Source organism: Prionailurus viverrinus, chromosome B3, assembly GCF_022837055.1.
Source record: "Prionailurus viverrinus isolate Anna chromosome B3, UM_Priviv_1.0, whole genome shotgun sequence".
Classification (NCBI taxonomy): Eukaryota; Metazoa; Chordata; class Mammalia; order Carnivora; family Felidae; genus Prionailurus; species Prionailurus viverrinus.
This window is the reverse complement of record NC_062566.1, coordinates 50,349,339-50,367,300: the sequence shown is the minus strand read 5'-3', so window position 1 is coordinate 50,367,300 and position 17,962 is coordinate 50,349,339. Positions and strand designations below refer to the sequence as shown.

Here is a 17,962-nt window from a genome sequence, read left to right as displayed (position 1 = left end):
ATAACTTAGACGTGTCCTGAGAGTCCAGCATTATGTAGACAGCCATGTGTTGGCTCCCATGAGCTGTCTATCCATGATGCATATGTTGGGGAGTCGGGGGGTGGCGGGGGGAGGTGCAGTCAGAGGTACTCTTAAAAGTTTTAAACATTTATTCCAAACTTTCAAGACTTCCAAGATATTTTCTTTTCAAATCAAAAAGTCTTTCCAAGTATGTCTTCATTTAGCCAGAATAAGTATCTTTAACATCATTTCAGAAACCAAAAGAAAACCAGCACCAAAATAGATGAGCCTCTGGTCAGGGTACTCCCTCCATCCCCTGAAGGCTCCTTCCCTGGCTAAAGTACCAGGCTTAGTGCTCTCCAGCAAAGTCACTCAGTTCCAGTTCCATGGGCAGGAGAAAGCAGACCCTGCCTGCCAGGGGATATTCCTCCACAGTTGGCACCTTCTTTCATCTGTTCAAGGGACATCACATACAACTAGTTCAACTTCTAGAAGCTGAGTTGAAGTTGAATGGTGAACAAGACATAAAGACCCTAAAAGAATAACGTTTCTAGCCTTAAATAAGCTCATTGGCTCACTATAATGTCAGTAAAAGATGCACACCATGGGTGTCTGGGTGGTTCAGTTGGTTAAGTGGCTGACTTCAGCTCAGGTCATGATCTCATCGTTCATGGGTTTGAGCCCACATCTGGCTCTGTGCTGACAGCTCAGAGCCTGGAGCCTGCTTCAGATTCTATGTATCCCTTTCTCTCTGCCCCTCCCCTGCTCTCTCTCTCTCTCTCTCTCTCAAATAAATAAATAAATAAACATTAAAATAAATTAAAAGATATACACCAGAATTTATTTAATTCCAATGTTATCGTCTAAGAGAAATACATCAGACAAAACCATAGGCTTTGCTTTCTAAAACAATATGCGTGCTTACCTTTACAGATACGCACCCATATATTGGGGTGAGTTGTGGCAGGGTAATCTTACTTAAAACCCTCCTACTTTGCTGGGGAAATGGTCTGTCTTGATGGATGCTAGCATCTCCAGCTACATTAGAAGTGGAAGAGCGTACTCCTAGATTAAGGACCAGGACCCCTTGTACTGGGAGCCCCCACCTCCAGCTTTGTACCAGTGAGGAGAGCAGCTGAGGAACAGAAGACAGCAAGTTGAAATAGCATAGCAAATATGAAGTTCTCTTCCCAGGGTCAGGAAGTCAGAGAATTGTCTCTCAACAGAAGAGTGGCCAGAAGTGTGGCCATTTCTCTGGGACACTATGCTGTTCCCACGGGATCAGCACGTAGTGATGTGTGAAAGTGCCCCCGTCTACCAGTCAGAGGGGAAAAACCACAGTGCACAACAGTGTGCATACTATAATCTTCACCTGCATCAACAAGTATGTTTATATGTATATATAAATATGCAATGCTTGGGGCACCTGGGTGGCTCAGTAGGTTAAGCATCCAACTCTAGATTTTGGCTCAGGTCATGATCTCAGGGTTTGTGGATTCGAGCCCTGCAGCAGGCTCTCTGCTGGTGGTGTGGAGCCTGCTTAGGATTCTCTCTCTCTTCCCCTCTCTCTTCCCCTTTCCATCTCTCTCCCTCTCTCTCTAAGTCTCTCTCTCTAAGTAAATAAATAAACTTCAAAAAATAATAATAATAAATTAATTTTAAATATGCAATGCTTAAGAAGAATTCTTAAAGAATACAAAAACATACTGTCAATACTGGTAATTACCCTAGAAAAGGGACATTCACCTTCTTTCTTCTGCATTATTTGAATTTTTACCAAAATAAGTATGTATTACCTTTGACACTTCAGAAAATACAATAAAGAAAAATTAGATTAAACAAAAAGTTCAGAAAAGTTAGTCCTCATTACTCTTCTTCCTTATTGTATTAAAATTTATTTATTTATTTATTTATTTATTTATTTATTTATTTGAGAGAGAGAGAGAGAGAAAGTGGGGGAGAGGGACACACACACACAGAGAGAGAGAGAGAGAGAGAGAGAGAATATCTTAAGCAGGCTCCATGCTCAGCACAGAGCCCGATGCGAGGCTTGATCCCACAACCCTGGAATCATGACCTGAGCCAAAATCAAGAGTTGAATGCTAACCAACTGAGCCATGCAGGCACCCCTAATTACCATTTTATTATAAACAATACAGATCAGGATCAGCCAAGTGAAGAGACACATAGGGGAGGGTTTTGGGAGTATATCCACCACAGAGATTCTGTGGCTTCTTCTAGTGAAATTAGGGCATGTTACCCTCTTGGCACATCGATGTGTTTACCAACCAGGAAGCTCTACTGAGCCTCAGTGTTTAAAGTTTTTATTGGGGCTTCACTCTGTGAGCACAACTGATTGAATCATTGGCTATGTAATTGAACTCACTCTCCAGCCCCTCTCCTACAACTTCCCTTCTCTGAAGAATGGACTGATATCACGTGGCTCAAAGCCCCAACCCTGTGACCACATGGTTGATCTTTCTGGCATGAGCAGCCCCCATCCTGAAGCTCTAGGGGCCCACCATATGTCACCTCATTAGCATAAACTCTGGTGTGCTTGAAGAGGGGTTCATGACTAATGAAGATACTTCTATCATTTGAGAAATTACAGAAGTCTTAGAATAGACATGCCAGGAACCTGGGACAAAGATCAGGCAAATTCATGCTTATACAATAAGTGTTTATTCAGATTTTTTGCCTGTTTTTTACACTGGGTTGTTTATTTTCTTATTGTTGAGTGTTAACTGTTCTCTAAGCATGTGGTTTCTCTTCTATCCCCCAAGGCACTACCCTTATTGTAATTAAAAACAATACAAATCAGAGAACAATCTCATTCACGGGATCACGGGATCATGTGGCCTTTGCATCCCCAGAAATTCTGGGTAAATAAGAGTTGAGACATATCCATTCTGGTGAGTAGAGCACCTTTTTGCTAGGGCGTATTTCCAATAGTGAGTGTTACTGCACCTGAGAAAGATATATACTTTTTAAATGAAAACAAAAGCTACAGAGAACAAATGACATCTGCCCTTGTAACAAACTTTATTCTATTTGTTCATGTTTCCAAAATGCTATGGAGATACAAAGGGCACCCTATAAAATGCAGACTGTTATTAAAAACAAAGAACAGGGGTCTTCACTGAGTTGTAAGCTGGCAATAATGTTGACACCAGTGTGAGTAACTCAAACCTCACATGTTCTTTATTTTCTTTATAAAGAGAAAGGTTTAGGCCATAGATGAGTTTCTTAATTTAAACTTCCATCCCCAAAGATAGTCTTCTAGTTGCTGATTCCATTTCATCTACTGAAAACAGGATCTTGGATAGGATTCTGCAGGGGCAGTCAGGATACCTGCTGAATTCCTAGCTGTGTTTTTTTATCTTCTAGTTTGCCTTGGGACACTCTCTATATATCATTTTCCCTGATATAGACACACTCTCCCATTTGGAGAGTTAAGTACAACAGTATTCGTTAAATGCTGTCTGCTCTTCAAGGGCAAGATGGTGTTGTCAAGTTTAGTAGGAAAAAAAAAGTAGAATGTAAAACATGCTCGTCGTGATGACAAAAATTGGAAATGTATCCCGAGACGTATCAACAAACCAATATGCTGAATTGTTAGCACACAATACTACAATAAAACTCTGTTAACTGGCTGCCACTCAACCAACTTGCCACAGCCCACAGATATGCTACATCTTCTTGCAGCTACAATTTGGACTGTAGACTCCCTGAGACCCCAGGTGTGTTTGAGCCTCACCTGTATACAGCAGTTGTAATTTGCTATTGACATCACATCATTTAAATAGATAATAAATAAATTGAAAATATATGAGTTTATATTTTTTTAAAAACATAGTTATTTCTGGGGTGCCTGGATGGCTCAGTCAGTTAAGAGTCCAACTCTTGGTTTCAACTCAAGTCACGATCTCACTGTTCGTGGGTTTGAGCCCCATGTCAGGCTCTGCACTGGCAGCACAGAGCTTGCTTGGGATTCTCTCTCTCTCTCTCTCTCTCTCTCTCTCTCTCTGCCTCTCCCCCACTCATGCTGTCTCTGTTTCTTTCAAAATAAATAAACTTTTAAAAAACATAGTTATTTCTATGAAAATTAAGTCACAAGTTTTGAGAAGATTTTATGAAGGCAACTTGCTTTAAAAAAAATAAAACTAAACTACATGTGGATAAAACAACTCTAAAAGATTTTAAAAATGAAATGTTCTGCACTCAGTCTGCTTTGAAGATCTCTCTAACAGTTTATATCACTTCAAAGACACTGAAAGGAATGTAAATGAGGAACTATGGGTAGAATTTATACAAGAACAATGAAAGGGGTATTTAATTATTGTATCTATAAAACTGGGAGAAAAGGCCTTGACTCTATACCACAAATGTACATTTACATGCATTTCATTGAAACATCAAAAGTACAGGTGAAACATTTCCATCAGAGAAGAGGCTTTCTACTATATAATATTAGGAAACACTCCATTCTTTCCACCCTTGGAAATCGCCTGAAATATCTGTCTTAATGGCATGGTTATCAGATCAGGATGGCTAATTGCTTGGCTTGACCCACAAAGTGCACACCACGCCTGAACTCTCCCCAACACTGCCTGACTGCTGGACACCTCCCTCTTGTCTAGATGACTTTCTGTGACGTCAGACTCAATGTGTGGGAAATTGAACCTCCTGCCTTCCCTCTCAACACTGCTTCTCCTCCTGTGGTCCTCTGTGTCTTTTAAAGAGGTTATCTCCCCTCACACCAGCCAGGTCTTCAACTTCAAAACTTCAAGCAGGTTGGGATGATTTTGGCCTCCTTCTTTGCCTTCATCATCAAAATTGTCTTCCATAATATCGCCACCAATGTTTCTTTACTTCACTCCCTCTATCAAGACCCTCATATAGACACTTCTCTCCTTGACTGTTGCTGTAATAGCCTTTGAAAGGGCTTCCCTCGCTTCCAGTCACTCCCTTCTCTAGCAAAAATAAATCCCATGCCTCTGCTCAAACTCTTCAGCCTGATATTTAAGTGTTATAAGCTGGCTCAAATCTTAGTATTATCCACCCAGCTTTCCCAAGCAGCCTCTACTCTAACCAAACTAAAATCGCTGCTGATCTCTATTTTCTTATCTATGTCCCCTCCATCTGGAATACCCCTTATTTTTATATATTCCCTGTGGTTAAACTTCTATCCAATCTGTAGGGACCATCTGAAATGCCATCTCTCCTGGAAGATGACCTCCCTGACCACCCAGCTAGAAGCTGTCTCCACCTCCTCGAGTTCATTACGCTGATGCATCAAACTATTTTCTACACGTATATATCATTTTCCACCTTGTATCATTCATCTCCTAGTTTCAACTGAAAGCTGTAAGAGCAGCGTTTCACAAAGCATGTTTCATGAAATTGTAGTTCCATAAGAAGCTGGTCAATAAGTTTTAAAATGCTACCTACTCTAGTCCTCACCTTAGAAATTGCAATGGGGATGGGGGGAGATGGATGTGTATGAGAAATTTTATAAAGGTGGAATTGACAGGGCTTGATAACTGAAGGCTGTGTGGAGTGTGACAGTGAGTGATGTAGAAATGCCTCGGACTTCTGGCTTGGACGACTGGGAGATGCCATTCACTGAGAGGGCAAGAGGAGAGAGTGCAGTTGCGGGGTATCCAGTGGTGTCTTTGGTCTGCGATAGTTGAATTGAATATCTTAGTGGAGAAGGGAGTAAGAAAATAAAAGGCCAAACCTGTGGCTCTTTCAGTTCTCATATTCCTTCACAGATTCTGTGAATACTTCACGGATTTGGACACTGTGTTGTCCAACATCTTTTTCCTCAAAACTCTCCCCATCTCTCCCTAGATGACCTTGTCCTCTCTCCATCCTGCTCCTCGCTCTGCTAGTTCTGTCACCAATGTCTTCTCTTCCTCCCTCTCCACACAATATGTAAATGCTGTATCCCAAAGCCCTCTCTTACCTGCACTCTCCCTTTGGTAGGCTTGTCCATTCCTTAAGCCTTTATGACAACAGCAACAAAAATGACTTCTCCTCACTCCTAACTATTCTATTTTTGGTTGGAGATTTCCACTTGGATGCTTTGAGGCCATCTTGAATGCATCACATGCAGAATGGAACTCACCCTTTACCCCCACACCCTTGCTGCCTCTCCTCTTCTTCCTGTAATGGGTCTCACATCTGGCCTCATTCCCCTGCCACTGCCTCTGCTCCCACCCTGCTTCTTCCTGGGCCTCCCTTTCCCCAGTCTCCCTCTTCTTGGATCCTCTCTGAGCACTGCAGCCCATATGATCTCTCTAAAACATAGCACTGAATTTGTCAAAGTTCTGAGTTTATCCTTAGGCTACTAAAAAAAAATTCAATGGTTTTCTGTTGGAAACCCAACTTTTCATATACTATACAAGATTGTTATAGCTTCAGTCTATCTTATTTTCCCACTGATATCCTACATATATCTCACATACTGTCCAACTAAGTCAAATCACTCATCATTCCCCAAACATGTCCTCTGTTTTCCCACCTCCATGCCTTCACTCTTGTCATTCTCTTTGCCTAAAATGCTCTTCCTGCATCTCTGCCCATGGAAACTCTACCTATTTCTCAAGATTCAGTTAAGATGCCTACTTCATTCTGCAATCTTCTCTAATTATCATCCCTTTTCCTCCATGACATCCCACATGCTTTACTTGGATCACTTTGGTGTCATGTATTATGCATTGCCTTGCGTTACAGTAATGTGTGTGGACATCTTTGCTCCCTTTTCATACTGTAACCTCCTCATGCAAGAATTATGCCTTACTCATCATGGTCATGAAAAAAACACTGACCTAGGAGTCAGGAGACTTGAATTTTAGTCCATGCTCTATTCTCATGAGTCCGGTGACCTTGGATAGCTTAACTCACTGTGAAATAGAACTTTGTAGTCAATGTATCAGTCTGAGTCCTGAGTCCAGAGTTAAAGGCGCCATGCTGAGAGGAGAAGAGAGGAGGGGCAGTGCATTCCAAGGACCTGAAGTTGTCACTGGGTTAAGAAAAATTGTCTGAATTATATATTTCACCATTTCCTAATGAATGATTCATATAAATTATTATCTTATGACATTGAGGAAAAAAATCCAATTTCTGGGGTTGTCCTTATAGCACACAGTCTTTTTCCTCAAGTTGCTTGCTTTCTGGAACTTCTTCACCTCTAACTAAAGGAAATTTCCAACTCTGAGACAGGCTCTGTTCTTACAATTTACTGGTAAGTTACTTGTTAAAACTGCTCATGCATTTCCCGGTGGAAATATGAAGGTACCAATACTGGGAGGATACCATGGTTAGATACCATAATAGCCTGTAAATGCCATTTAGCCCAGAGTGCACTTGAGTCAGGGTTGAGTCTGCTGCAACATATCTGATCCATGGCTGACCTGCCCCTCTCATTCCCACCCCTTGAGATCCTGATGTGGAAGCCATAGGTGTATTGGATGAGTGGCGGTGAAGAAGTTACCTATAACTTTTAGAGAATTTGTGCAATTCAAAAAGGAGAAAGAAGAAAACTTGAGAAAATTAGAAGTATCTTAGGTTAGATTTGTCAAAAGCTAAACGACTGATCAACTGTTTATTCTTCCATTCCCTATTACCTCCCAGTGCACATCCCAGGGTCATGTTCTTCACCACCTCAGAGCTGCTCAGCCTCAGTACCACCAATCAATTGAGCCTGAGAATTTTTTTATGGTGGGGACTGTCTGGTGCCCTGAAGGATGTGTAGCTGCATGCCTGGCCTCTATTCACTAAAGCCTAGCAGCACCCACCTCCTCACCAGTAGTGACAACTAAAAATGTCACCAGGCATTGCCAAGTGTCCCCTGAGGGGCAAAATTATCCACAGCTGAAAACCGCTGCACCAAATGGACTCAACAGAGGTTTTCAAACTTTCTGTGCTACAGATTCACATAGTGAGTGTGTTAAAAATGTAGGTTTCTGGGCCCCAGCCTCAGAGATTCTGATCCAGTAACTTCAGGATGGGCATGGGAATCTGCATTTTTAACAAGTATTTTCTTTTAACTGATATCAGTGGCCCTTGGGAAATCTGGGGAAATACTAACAATAAGTAAACAGACATCTTTCCAAAATGTAGGTTTTCACTCTGCTGCCCTGAGGGAGGAGGAAAGCCGACCAGCAGGCAACCGTAGAGAGGAGAGACAGACAGGCCTGCCCTGGTGAGCACCACAGGAAATACTTAAGGAAGGAAGGTCCTCCAGGGAGGCACTGCCAGCCAGGAGAAAGGATGCCAAGGGACACGGTAAAATGTCAAAGTCACATTTAGTCTATTTCAATTCATTTTTGCCCAAAAGTGTTCTTGGCCCTTTGAAAGTTCTTTCTCCACCACTCCACATGGGACCTATGTGGAGGTCTCTGTACTAAGCTTTTTATATGTTTTTTCATTTAATCCTCTCCCTCACCATAGGAGAAAGCTTATCAGCTTTTAATGTTATGTCTCTGGAAAAATTCATTGTCCCAAAGAACTGATATACAAACTAACTTTTGACCCACAACGTCTTCATAAAATAGGGATGGCCTGTACCAGGCCTGGGTATCTGCTATCTTTAAACTCTGCAACTTGGTTAGGACGGGCAAAGGCTCTGTTCATTGGGATGGCAAGGCATCTCTCGTGTGCTCACCCAGCCCCAGGACTCTGTCCCATTACATAGAGAAGTCCTGGTGTGTTGTCCAAGAAGAAGACATTCTCAGCCTTTCACCCAGATACTCCAAATTGGAAAATGAAAGACAAAGGGTTTACAAGCATTTTTCCATTTGGATGCCACAGGTAGGTATGCAAGTCCAGTCACCCTCGGGGGCAGACAGGTGACATAGGTGAGTGAAACCGGGTGAGACTGTGGCTCCTTGGCCCCCTCTGGCCATCTGCTGACAGTGGGATGGCTGGCCCAGGGCTGCCAGCTCTTCTGAGAAGCCAGATATCCAGAGTTTAATATAGAATTTTTAAAATTTTGGCAACTAATCACAAAAAAACTGCAATTTGACTAAACAAAACATGTCATTAAACTGTTGGTTTATGAGCTCTGCGTTCTAGATTCTTTCCTGGGTAGGACACTACCTGTACTATGCATTTTTCTCCTCCCCTCTCTCTCTCCCCCCTCCCTCCCCTCTGTGCCTCAATCCCATCAGCCTCCCACATGTAATATTAATTTCCAACTCCTCCCAAGAACCTTCAGCTTCATTTCCCATCAGAACCCTTGGCTGCCAGTATCTGACCGTGACAAATGGAAGCAGTTCTTTAAACTTCACTCCAGTTTGCCCACCTCTACAGGTGGGCTGTGCTTTCCTTTAGTGCCCTTCTGCTGTGCCCTCCCTCCATCAGCACTCCCTTTGGTTGCTGGTTGCTTCTGGATTTCCCATTCACTTTTTTAAAGCCATCTGTCATCCCTGTCCTTTGGGGGCAGTGATGGGAGGAGGGTGGGTATTCATACCAGTGGGTCTCAGAGCATTATGGACCCTCAAGCTGCATTCTGGAGAGACTTCAAGGAAGTGGAAGGCTTATGAAGGGGAATGGCTGGAGGGGCGGCCAGGGAGGCTGGATTCTCAGCAAGGGGCTCTCAGAATGGGTAAGGACTCTGGTGTGTACATGGAGATCTAGACACAGGAGTGCCTCCTGTCTTTAGGAGACTCTCAATATTCTAAACAATGAACCAAAGGTTAGAGGCATTTCTTCATTTAGGGGTGCAAAATAAGCCCCTCGATTCATTATGTGATCCTGGTGACAGGTTGGGGGAAGAATTATGACCGAAACTGAAATTATTTCCAGCCAAGCAAGAAAGGGCTTGGTGCCAGATTTCATGCGATTTTTAAAATATATCATTTTCAATGACATTTCTTGTACACACCTGAGTTTATGGTTACAAATTTATACTTATTTGTCATCATGGCTATGATATCAATAAATTTCATATGATTTCAACTAATGTTCTCAGTCAAAAATCAAGTTCCCCGAGGCTTCCTGACTTTTCCAAATACCTGCTTGCTAAACTCTCCTGTTTCAGATATAATCTTTTCATGTAATGGTCACTTGTGGGCAACACTAAGGCCTGCATCTTTTGGTGACCACGATCTTGATGCTTCAACACAAATCTGACCAGACCCCTCTTATTCTGCTTCTGCCACCCCCCCCACACACACCCCAAAATCTGAATCTTTTAGGAGAGAGGAAGAAATCCCAAGTACCTCATATGCCTGCTACTAGGGAAGGGAGTCTGGAATGGCCTAGCCTCATGAGCTGTGTGCATCATTTAGATCACCATTCTGATGGAACAGTCATATTGGGAAACAGACTTGGTTCAATAAATCTGTGTGGTAACATGGCATTGGCTTTAGAGTAATATGAAAATGCAAGTGAAAGGAGAAGCCATATTAGGGAAGTGACCTCCAAAAGTTGTGGAAGATGAATTAATGGAAGCCAGTCCATGCACATTGGACAAGTCCTAGTTCAACACCAACATGTTGTCACCCACAGGGACCTCCTTATACAAAAAAGGTGAAAAATTGACAAAACCAAGGCATTTTGGACTCCTTGTCACTCTTCCTTGCTTTTTCCTTCTCATTGCTTTTTAAAGACAATTTTCCTATTAGAAAAAAAAAGTTTTCATTCTAGTCATTTTTTAAAAAAGCACACACACAGCATTTTAATCAATAGAGACATTTGGTATAGCACATTTAGTTCAGGGAGTGGGGACAGGTGAAGCAAGATGGAGGTAAAAAAAAAAAAAAAAGTGCTGTACACAGAACAGGGAGTTCTTGTCTGGGCTCCACAACTAGCCATGTGGCTTGGGGCAAGTTACTTCTTTGGCAAGTTATTTCTTATTTCTGAGTCTCCATTTCCTCAACTGCAAAATGAAGGTTTTGAACTTTGGGATCTCTAAGCCTCTTTCTTCCAGTTAATGCTCCAGTGGTCAGGGTGGGCAAGGACTGGACAGATCAAAGGATATGTGAGGGTTTAAAAGGAATAACAGGAACAACAGGTCAAATCTACCAGGATTTTTCTAAATTCTAACAGAATCTACTTTTACATTCACTCCAAGAAAGAAACATAACACCCTCAAGGGAAGGAAGGAAATATATAACACCCTCAATGAAAAATTGTCAGTTTTAGATGGAAGTATTTCCTCCTGCCTGTATTGCCTCCCTTTCAATCACCAATAACTTAGACAAAACAGAAATGAGCAGAGGCAGAAAGCCATCTCTGTTAACCTATGGGGGCCAGACCCATACCAATCAGGTCTGACTTTATTTTGCATAAACCATGGGACTATCTCTTCAGGGGTTTCCCAGAGTTATAAATCTCCCTCTTTCAAGGTTAGGATTACTAGACTCTCTATGTGTCTGGTAGGGCCTTTTTCTCTTAGCACTTGTGTCCAGAGAATATCGAGAAGGGTTAACTCTTGCTGTTCCTATAGTCCTCAGGTTGGACATGAAACCCTGGCCTGGCCTGACTGACTATACCATGTGAGCAATGATCCTAGTCACCACCATTCACTCTGGCCTGCCGCCTGACCTGGCCTGCCCACTCTTCCCTGGAATCCTACACTTGGATGCTTTTCCATGACATGACCCCTTCACACTGCTCTCTAGAACAGAGCACCTGTGCCCAGGACACCCTTTTCTGCTATATTGGTGAAGCCAGCTTAGTGTTAGTAAGAGGGTGCTAAGAACATTTCTTCTCTCTATTAACACAAAGGTGTTAAAATTTATTTCCTTTAGGAAACTGTCCTGAATCCATTTTCTAAGCAAAAAAGATCCTAATAGAAGGAGATTTCAGACCAATTGGGAAAGGAGACCTGCAGTCTCAGGATCTTAGGCAGCATTTTGTTCAAAACTCTTATTTTAAATATGAGGCAATGAGGCCCGTAGAGGTGAAATGACTCACCTAAGGTCACGCAGCTGGTTAGCACCACAGCCATTAATGCAGATCTCGTAACTCCTATACCTGTGCCCTTCTGTGTGAAAGATATTGGGGCATTGTGGTACCATGGACTACATGTAGTCTAGACAATAGACAATACCAGTCTATTGGCTCAGTAATAAGCCATAACATTGGACAAAGGAGGATGGATGATAAGAATATGCTGTGAGCTTTACAAAGGAAGTAAAGAAAATTCCTCAACAATGAATTCATATTTGCATGCACAGCTGATGAACCCAATACCCAAGAACACTTATAGGGGCAAATCCATTGCAATACATGTACTTGGGGACTGTTATGGTTTGAGTTACATCTCCCTCAAAAATAAGTTGAAGTCTTAACCCCCAGAATCTATGAATGTGACCTTATTTGGAAGTTAATATAATCAAGTTAAGATGAGGTTATACTGGATTAGCATGGGCTCGAATCCAATGACTGGTATCTTTATAAGAAGAGGGAAATTTGGATATGGTCACAGAGGCAAGGAAGCCTTGTGAAGACAAGGCAGAGATTGGAGTGATGCTTCTCAAAGCCAAGAAATGCCAAGGATGGCGGCCACCACCAGAAGCTGTAAAAATAAAGGAAGGATCCTCTACTAGACCCTTCAAAGAGAGCATGACCCTGCCAATACCTTTATTTCAGACTTCTAGCCTCCAGAATTGCCAGAGAATAAATTTCTGCTGTGTAAGCCACCTAGTTTGTGATACTTGTCACAGCAGCCATAGGGAAGTTGTTGGGGTAAGATGGGTTGAAGTGAGGAGACTGAAATCATGCAAATAAATGCAACCAGGCAAGGTCTACAGGTTGGCCCTATAGTAAAGCTGTCCTGCCCAGTGTGGTCCTTTTTCTATGACACTCCTTTCCACAAACTTCCAGGTGTGCCTGTCTTGCTCTGAGGTGCAGTGAGAGGGTGGGAAGGGGAAGAGGCCTGGAGTGAGACAAACCATGGTTTGAACCCTCTCTTATGTTCACTTAGGTTGGAAAGTGTGGGGTAGAGAATGTACCTCTGAGGGCTCGGTGTTGTCATTTGGAGATGGAGCCTCTCTTGGAAAGCTATGGTCAGAACTATTGGACTGGCCTGTGGTGGCTCCGGCATGGTTGGTGTCTTTGCCTCTGTTTTATTTAGGCTTTCAACAAAATTATAAGTAATTTGGGGGTTGGGAATGGGCAAGGGAACTAAGGTTTTAAATACCTCCCCTATGAAGAAGGGAGCCCTGGAGTCAGCAAATAGTGCCTGGGTGACCTACAGACCAATCCTCTCATTTTAGAGATGAGTCATGTTGTATATTTTCCATCCTCACAGACTGTGCTGGGCAACTGGGGGACCTCCAAGTGAATGTTCAGTGATGGATAAAGTGACTTGGGAATATCTCATAAAGAAATGAGCCTTAATCATATGGTGAGAACAAAGTCACTATTTGGTACCATTTAACAAACTTGTACTCACCTCACTGCTTTGCTCAGACTGGGGTCTGGTTGTCCCATTTCTGGTGTGATATATCTCAAAGAATGGTTTGCTGGCCTACTTTCCTTGAGAGATCTTCAGGGGGTTCAAGGTCTAAACTTAAGTGAAAGTTACTCAAACATAGGTGCTCAGAATTCATAAAATGTTTTCAGCTGCATAACTGATTCTATATCATAAGACCAAAAAGAGTCAATTTTCTAAGGAAAGATATTTAACTCAAAGTCAAACCTAACTTAGAGTAGAAGGCAAATACAGTTCCTATTGTAAAGATAAAAGATGCCAGAAAACAAAACAAAGAGTAGCTGTAACTCTGACATTTTCCCTCAAAAGGAATGCAATACCTTCCATTTCTACACAAGCAACTGTCTTCTTCCTTTCCCTGTTTTATCGCTCTCCCTAGCACTTATTACACATGACATATTAAATTTACTTATTTATTCAATCAGGCCCATCTCCATTCACTAGAATGTGAGTTCCATGGGGGCTCTGACCTGGTCTCTTTTATTCATTCATATATCCCCAGGGCCCTCAACAGTTCCTATCACATAGTTGGTTCACAATACATACTTGTTGAATAAACAAGTGAATGAATAAAAAAAAAAGTTTGGGCAGGGGGACGAGCAGTCACATGATATGGATGAGGAAGTTGAATACGTGGCTACCTTTTGCCTACAAAAGTTGCCTCTAAGTCCACTAGCCATCAAAAATCTCTCTCTCACTTCCCTGTTCTGATTCCATCATCACTAAGCAACTTTTGATTTACATCTTCCTATGTGCATCTTCCTACAGATGGGAGTACAAGGATCACAATTCAGGTGCACTTGGTATGATAATTTTTAACTGTAAATTAATATGTTGGTATTTCATTTTTTTAAATTGGTTCACATCTAAAAGAATGCTGAGGAACAGGATCTCACCCAGGATGGAAACCTATGTTGAAAAGAGCAAAGAATGGCACACAGGGGACTTGAGTTTAACTCTCCTTTTGATTCACCTGTGTGGCCTTAAAAAAATCACTTCTCTGGACTTTAGTTTCCCTATAGAGTCATTGAACATGATAACTTCTGAGTCCCTACCATCTTTCAAAGTTGGGATTCTATAAAAATTAATAAAGTAGGCTCTTCCATGTGGGTCATTTGGGTCAGGGGGGTCAGTGTGTTCCCTCGGGTCAGTTATCATCACCATGAAAAGACAGATGATGTCCTCATTAAAAATCTAAAATGCAGTGGAAACACTCCCTAGGGAAGGTGGCGATCACACAGCAACTCTTTTCACATTAAAAATTGTACAGGTGTGTAGGTGTGGGGAGTGGAAGGCAGTATAAGAGGGAAGGAAAGGCAAGGAAGAGGGTAGAGGAGGTCTAGGTGATGGGAAGGCAGGTGCAGAGAACACGGGTTTGGAGTTTCTCGTTTTCCCACTAGAACCTGGCAGACACTTAGGTTGACAAATGAGAAGGTGCACATGAATTTTTAGTAGATACATGAAGTCCATTATGAGCCATGTCACTAAGGGGGAGGGCAAGAACTGAGTGTCCCATAAATTTATCTTCCTTAGAGGTTTTATTTATCCATTTGCCAATGCTGTCTCAAGCCTGCTCTCTCTGTAACCCTTTCAGCATTCACCATCTGGCCTTCCTTGAGACCTTAATTGTTCATTTATGATAGTTATCGGGCTATCTCTCAAATTTATACCTTCAGATCAGGCTTCCCACCTGAGTGTCAGTCTTATATGACTGCTTACCTACAAATTAATACCACTTAGATGTCATTACTTTAAACATAATATGTCAAAAGCGAAGTTAGCATGACCCCCCCCCCCTTCCCAGCTCACTCTGTTTCTATCAATGACATCACTAATCCTATTCTGAGGCTTAAATTTGGAGTTATTTTTCACTCCTCAGAACCTTTCCTCAATAATCACCTGTAACCTTCATAAACAACAATAACAAACTCACCAATCTACCCACTCTTCAATAAATGTTCACTATTCTACTATTTTTATTATGAGGTGAAATGATCTGATCAATCACCCAAGACTGTGGAGGCTTCCCACAGAGGCTCTGGCCTCATCTCCTTGTTCACACCTCCACCTTAATCCATGTCCCCATCCCTTCACGCCTGAACTCTCAGAGTATCTTTCAGACTGACCTCCCAATCTCTATTTTTTCCCTGCTTCCATCAATCTCAAATAAATTCAGATCGATCCTTTTGGAAACACTTGCATCAAGTCACAGTTTGCCTACAAACCGAACGACGGTTCTTGTTTACCCATCGCAGTATTTACAAACTCCTCCTTTGACATTTAAGAGCTTCAGTCAACTGCGCGCTCTTCCCCAAGCTACCCACCATCTATATTTGTCTTTATTCAACTCACATTTGTTTGAGCACCACCTATGTGTCAGCCACTCTGTGTCACCCACCAGCCTCCAGTATTCCCCACCTCCATGAACGCCAGGTTATATGATCCTCTGCTGCAGCCACCACAGTGACACCTGCACCTGCCTTTTAGACTGCTCACGTTCTCGCCCCGCCAGGAATCTCCTCCCTTCTGCCGATCCAGACCTGATATCTCTTCCAAGACACACCTCCTGAAGGTCTCCCTTGTGAGTGAATCCCAGGCCACAACAACCTTTCCCTTTCTCTGTATTCCTTCAGCATCCGTACACTAGGTATCTATTGTGAGCATTATTCTCTTATTATTTCACATGCATTTGTTGGTCTCCTAGACTGAAATGTGGACTCCTGAAGAGCAGGAACCAAATCTTCTACTCTTCTTTTACCCACATCTGGAAGGAGCCCGGGCAAATATGAGACCAGGGAGGACCCTGGTTTTGCACACAGCTCATGGACAAGGCCCACTTGCCGCAGTGTAGGCAATAAAGACAAAAAGGGGCGGCACCAAAGACCTAAGACTGGCTCCTAGCACAAGCATAGAAATCCAGCCATGTTTTGAGAGGTGCCTGTTAAATGCTGAATTACATTTATAAAAATAATTCAAGTCCCTTACGCATCATGCATTCCTCTAGCACAAAAATCCCTACTGAAATACAATGGCCGATAGAGCCTAGCAGGTCTCAGTCACTAAACAGACTTGAAATTCTTGACTCTTCTTGGGCAGATGCTATGCCCAGTAGGGACAAGAAGGTGCCATCTCCCTGTCTCTATCAGAAATTATCCCTACCCCCAGAAACTACCTACAAATTAGCACGAGTTCATATCCTTGAACCAAAAGTTATCTGACTTCAATACAAGTCAGATATTCCTAGGGAAACCTGTAAGCCCAGGTCCCTTCTTCTCCTCGGTCCAGTTACACAATGTCTTGTCCAAACCTAGACCCCAGCCAGGGTGTGCAGCCCCTTGCGTAACTCAGGGAAGATGCCCTTTCCCCAGGAGTTCCTAGAAGGGGGATAGAGAGGGAGATAGACTTACCCTCACATAGTAGTTCATGCCCATCCCCAACAGGTGCTGCAGAAAGTGCCTGTCCTGCCTGCTCCCTGGGGTTGGCTCCCCAGGGCCAGGAAGGGGGCAGGCATCGGGAGTTAAGGCAGCTGCCCTGTGCCCCAGCAGGTCTGGTTGCGGCAGAGGTGCAGAGCCAGCCCTATTTGGACTGGTTTCAGGGGAAGCTGGGCTGCTGGGTGCCGGGTCCTGGCTTTCCTGGAGCTTCAGCCGGGGCACCTCTTTGGTACCCAAGCAAAAGTTTTTCAGACTCAGCAAGGTGGCTGGGTTGGCCAACTTCACGCTGGCCATGCGAGGGATCAAGGTGCACAATGGGGTGGGGCTCTCCTGGGACGCCAAGGTGGCATCTTCAGCCGGCAGGTGAGGTGCCAGGGTGGGGTAGGGAGGAGGCGCCGAGCCCTTGCTCCCCACTGAGCCTCCGGGGCTGCTTTCGTCCAAGGACGTGATGGACTCATTCCGAAAACGGCTGTACTTGGCCCTGTGCAGCATCCCGGGGTGCCCGAAGAGTCCTACATACAGCACAAGTCCTGCCAGGCTGTCCTGACCGCGTTTTCGCATAGCCTTGGCAGTGCTGAAACAGGATACTGTTGCATAAATCGCCTCGTCGTCTGCTAGATAAACGGCACGGAAAGCAAATGCCTCAACGCCCCGTGCCACTGGCGGCAGCCACCTCTCCAACTCTGCTCTCGCCCTCGCCCACCTCGGCTCCCAGGCCCTTCTGGGTGACAGCCCGGGGGAGGGGGGGGGCCGGTGGGGGTCAGATAACGCCTCCCCAGTTGATTTCAGTCCCTCCCTGGCCCCAGCGGCAGCATTCGGTGTTCTCGCCTTGGATTCCTTGCTGGGAAAGCCTGGACCGGGCTCGCGGCGGCGGGGATCGCTCACGGCCAACTCTCAGGCACCGAACCGGGCCGAACACGGGCCAGCCCGTCCCGCCGCATCGTCAGCGAGCCGTGCAGGAGCCTTGCAGAAATATTCAGCGCCCCCCACCCCCAGCCTTCCCTTCTGCACACAGGAACTTTCAAACCTGCTCCCTCCGGCTCCCACAGGGCGGGGCAATGACTGGCCTATTAACCCTTTA

The 17,962-nt window shown here is 43.8% G+C and overlaps 1 protein-coding gene across 2 annotated transcripts in view; it reads right to left on the bottom strand.

The window, feature by feature from the left end:
- SHC4 (SHC adaptor protein 4) overlaps positions 1–17,739 on the bottom strand; it is a 130,034-nt gene extending 112,295 nt beyond the window's left edge. The window contains exon 1 of one of the 2 annotated variants that reach the window (XR_007153271.1): positions 16,858–17,664. Coding sequence is in view for 1 of the 2 variants with exons in the window: in XM_047864011.1 (XP_047719967.1) it covers positions 16,858–17,442 (585 nt within the window). In the remaining variant the exon portion in view is untranslated. Of the gene's footprint in view, positions 1–16,857 lie in introns of both variants that reach the window. The other variant, XM_047864011.1, reaches the window with a different exon arrangement.
- Between the last annotated feature and the right edge of the window lie 223 nt (positions 17,740–17,962).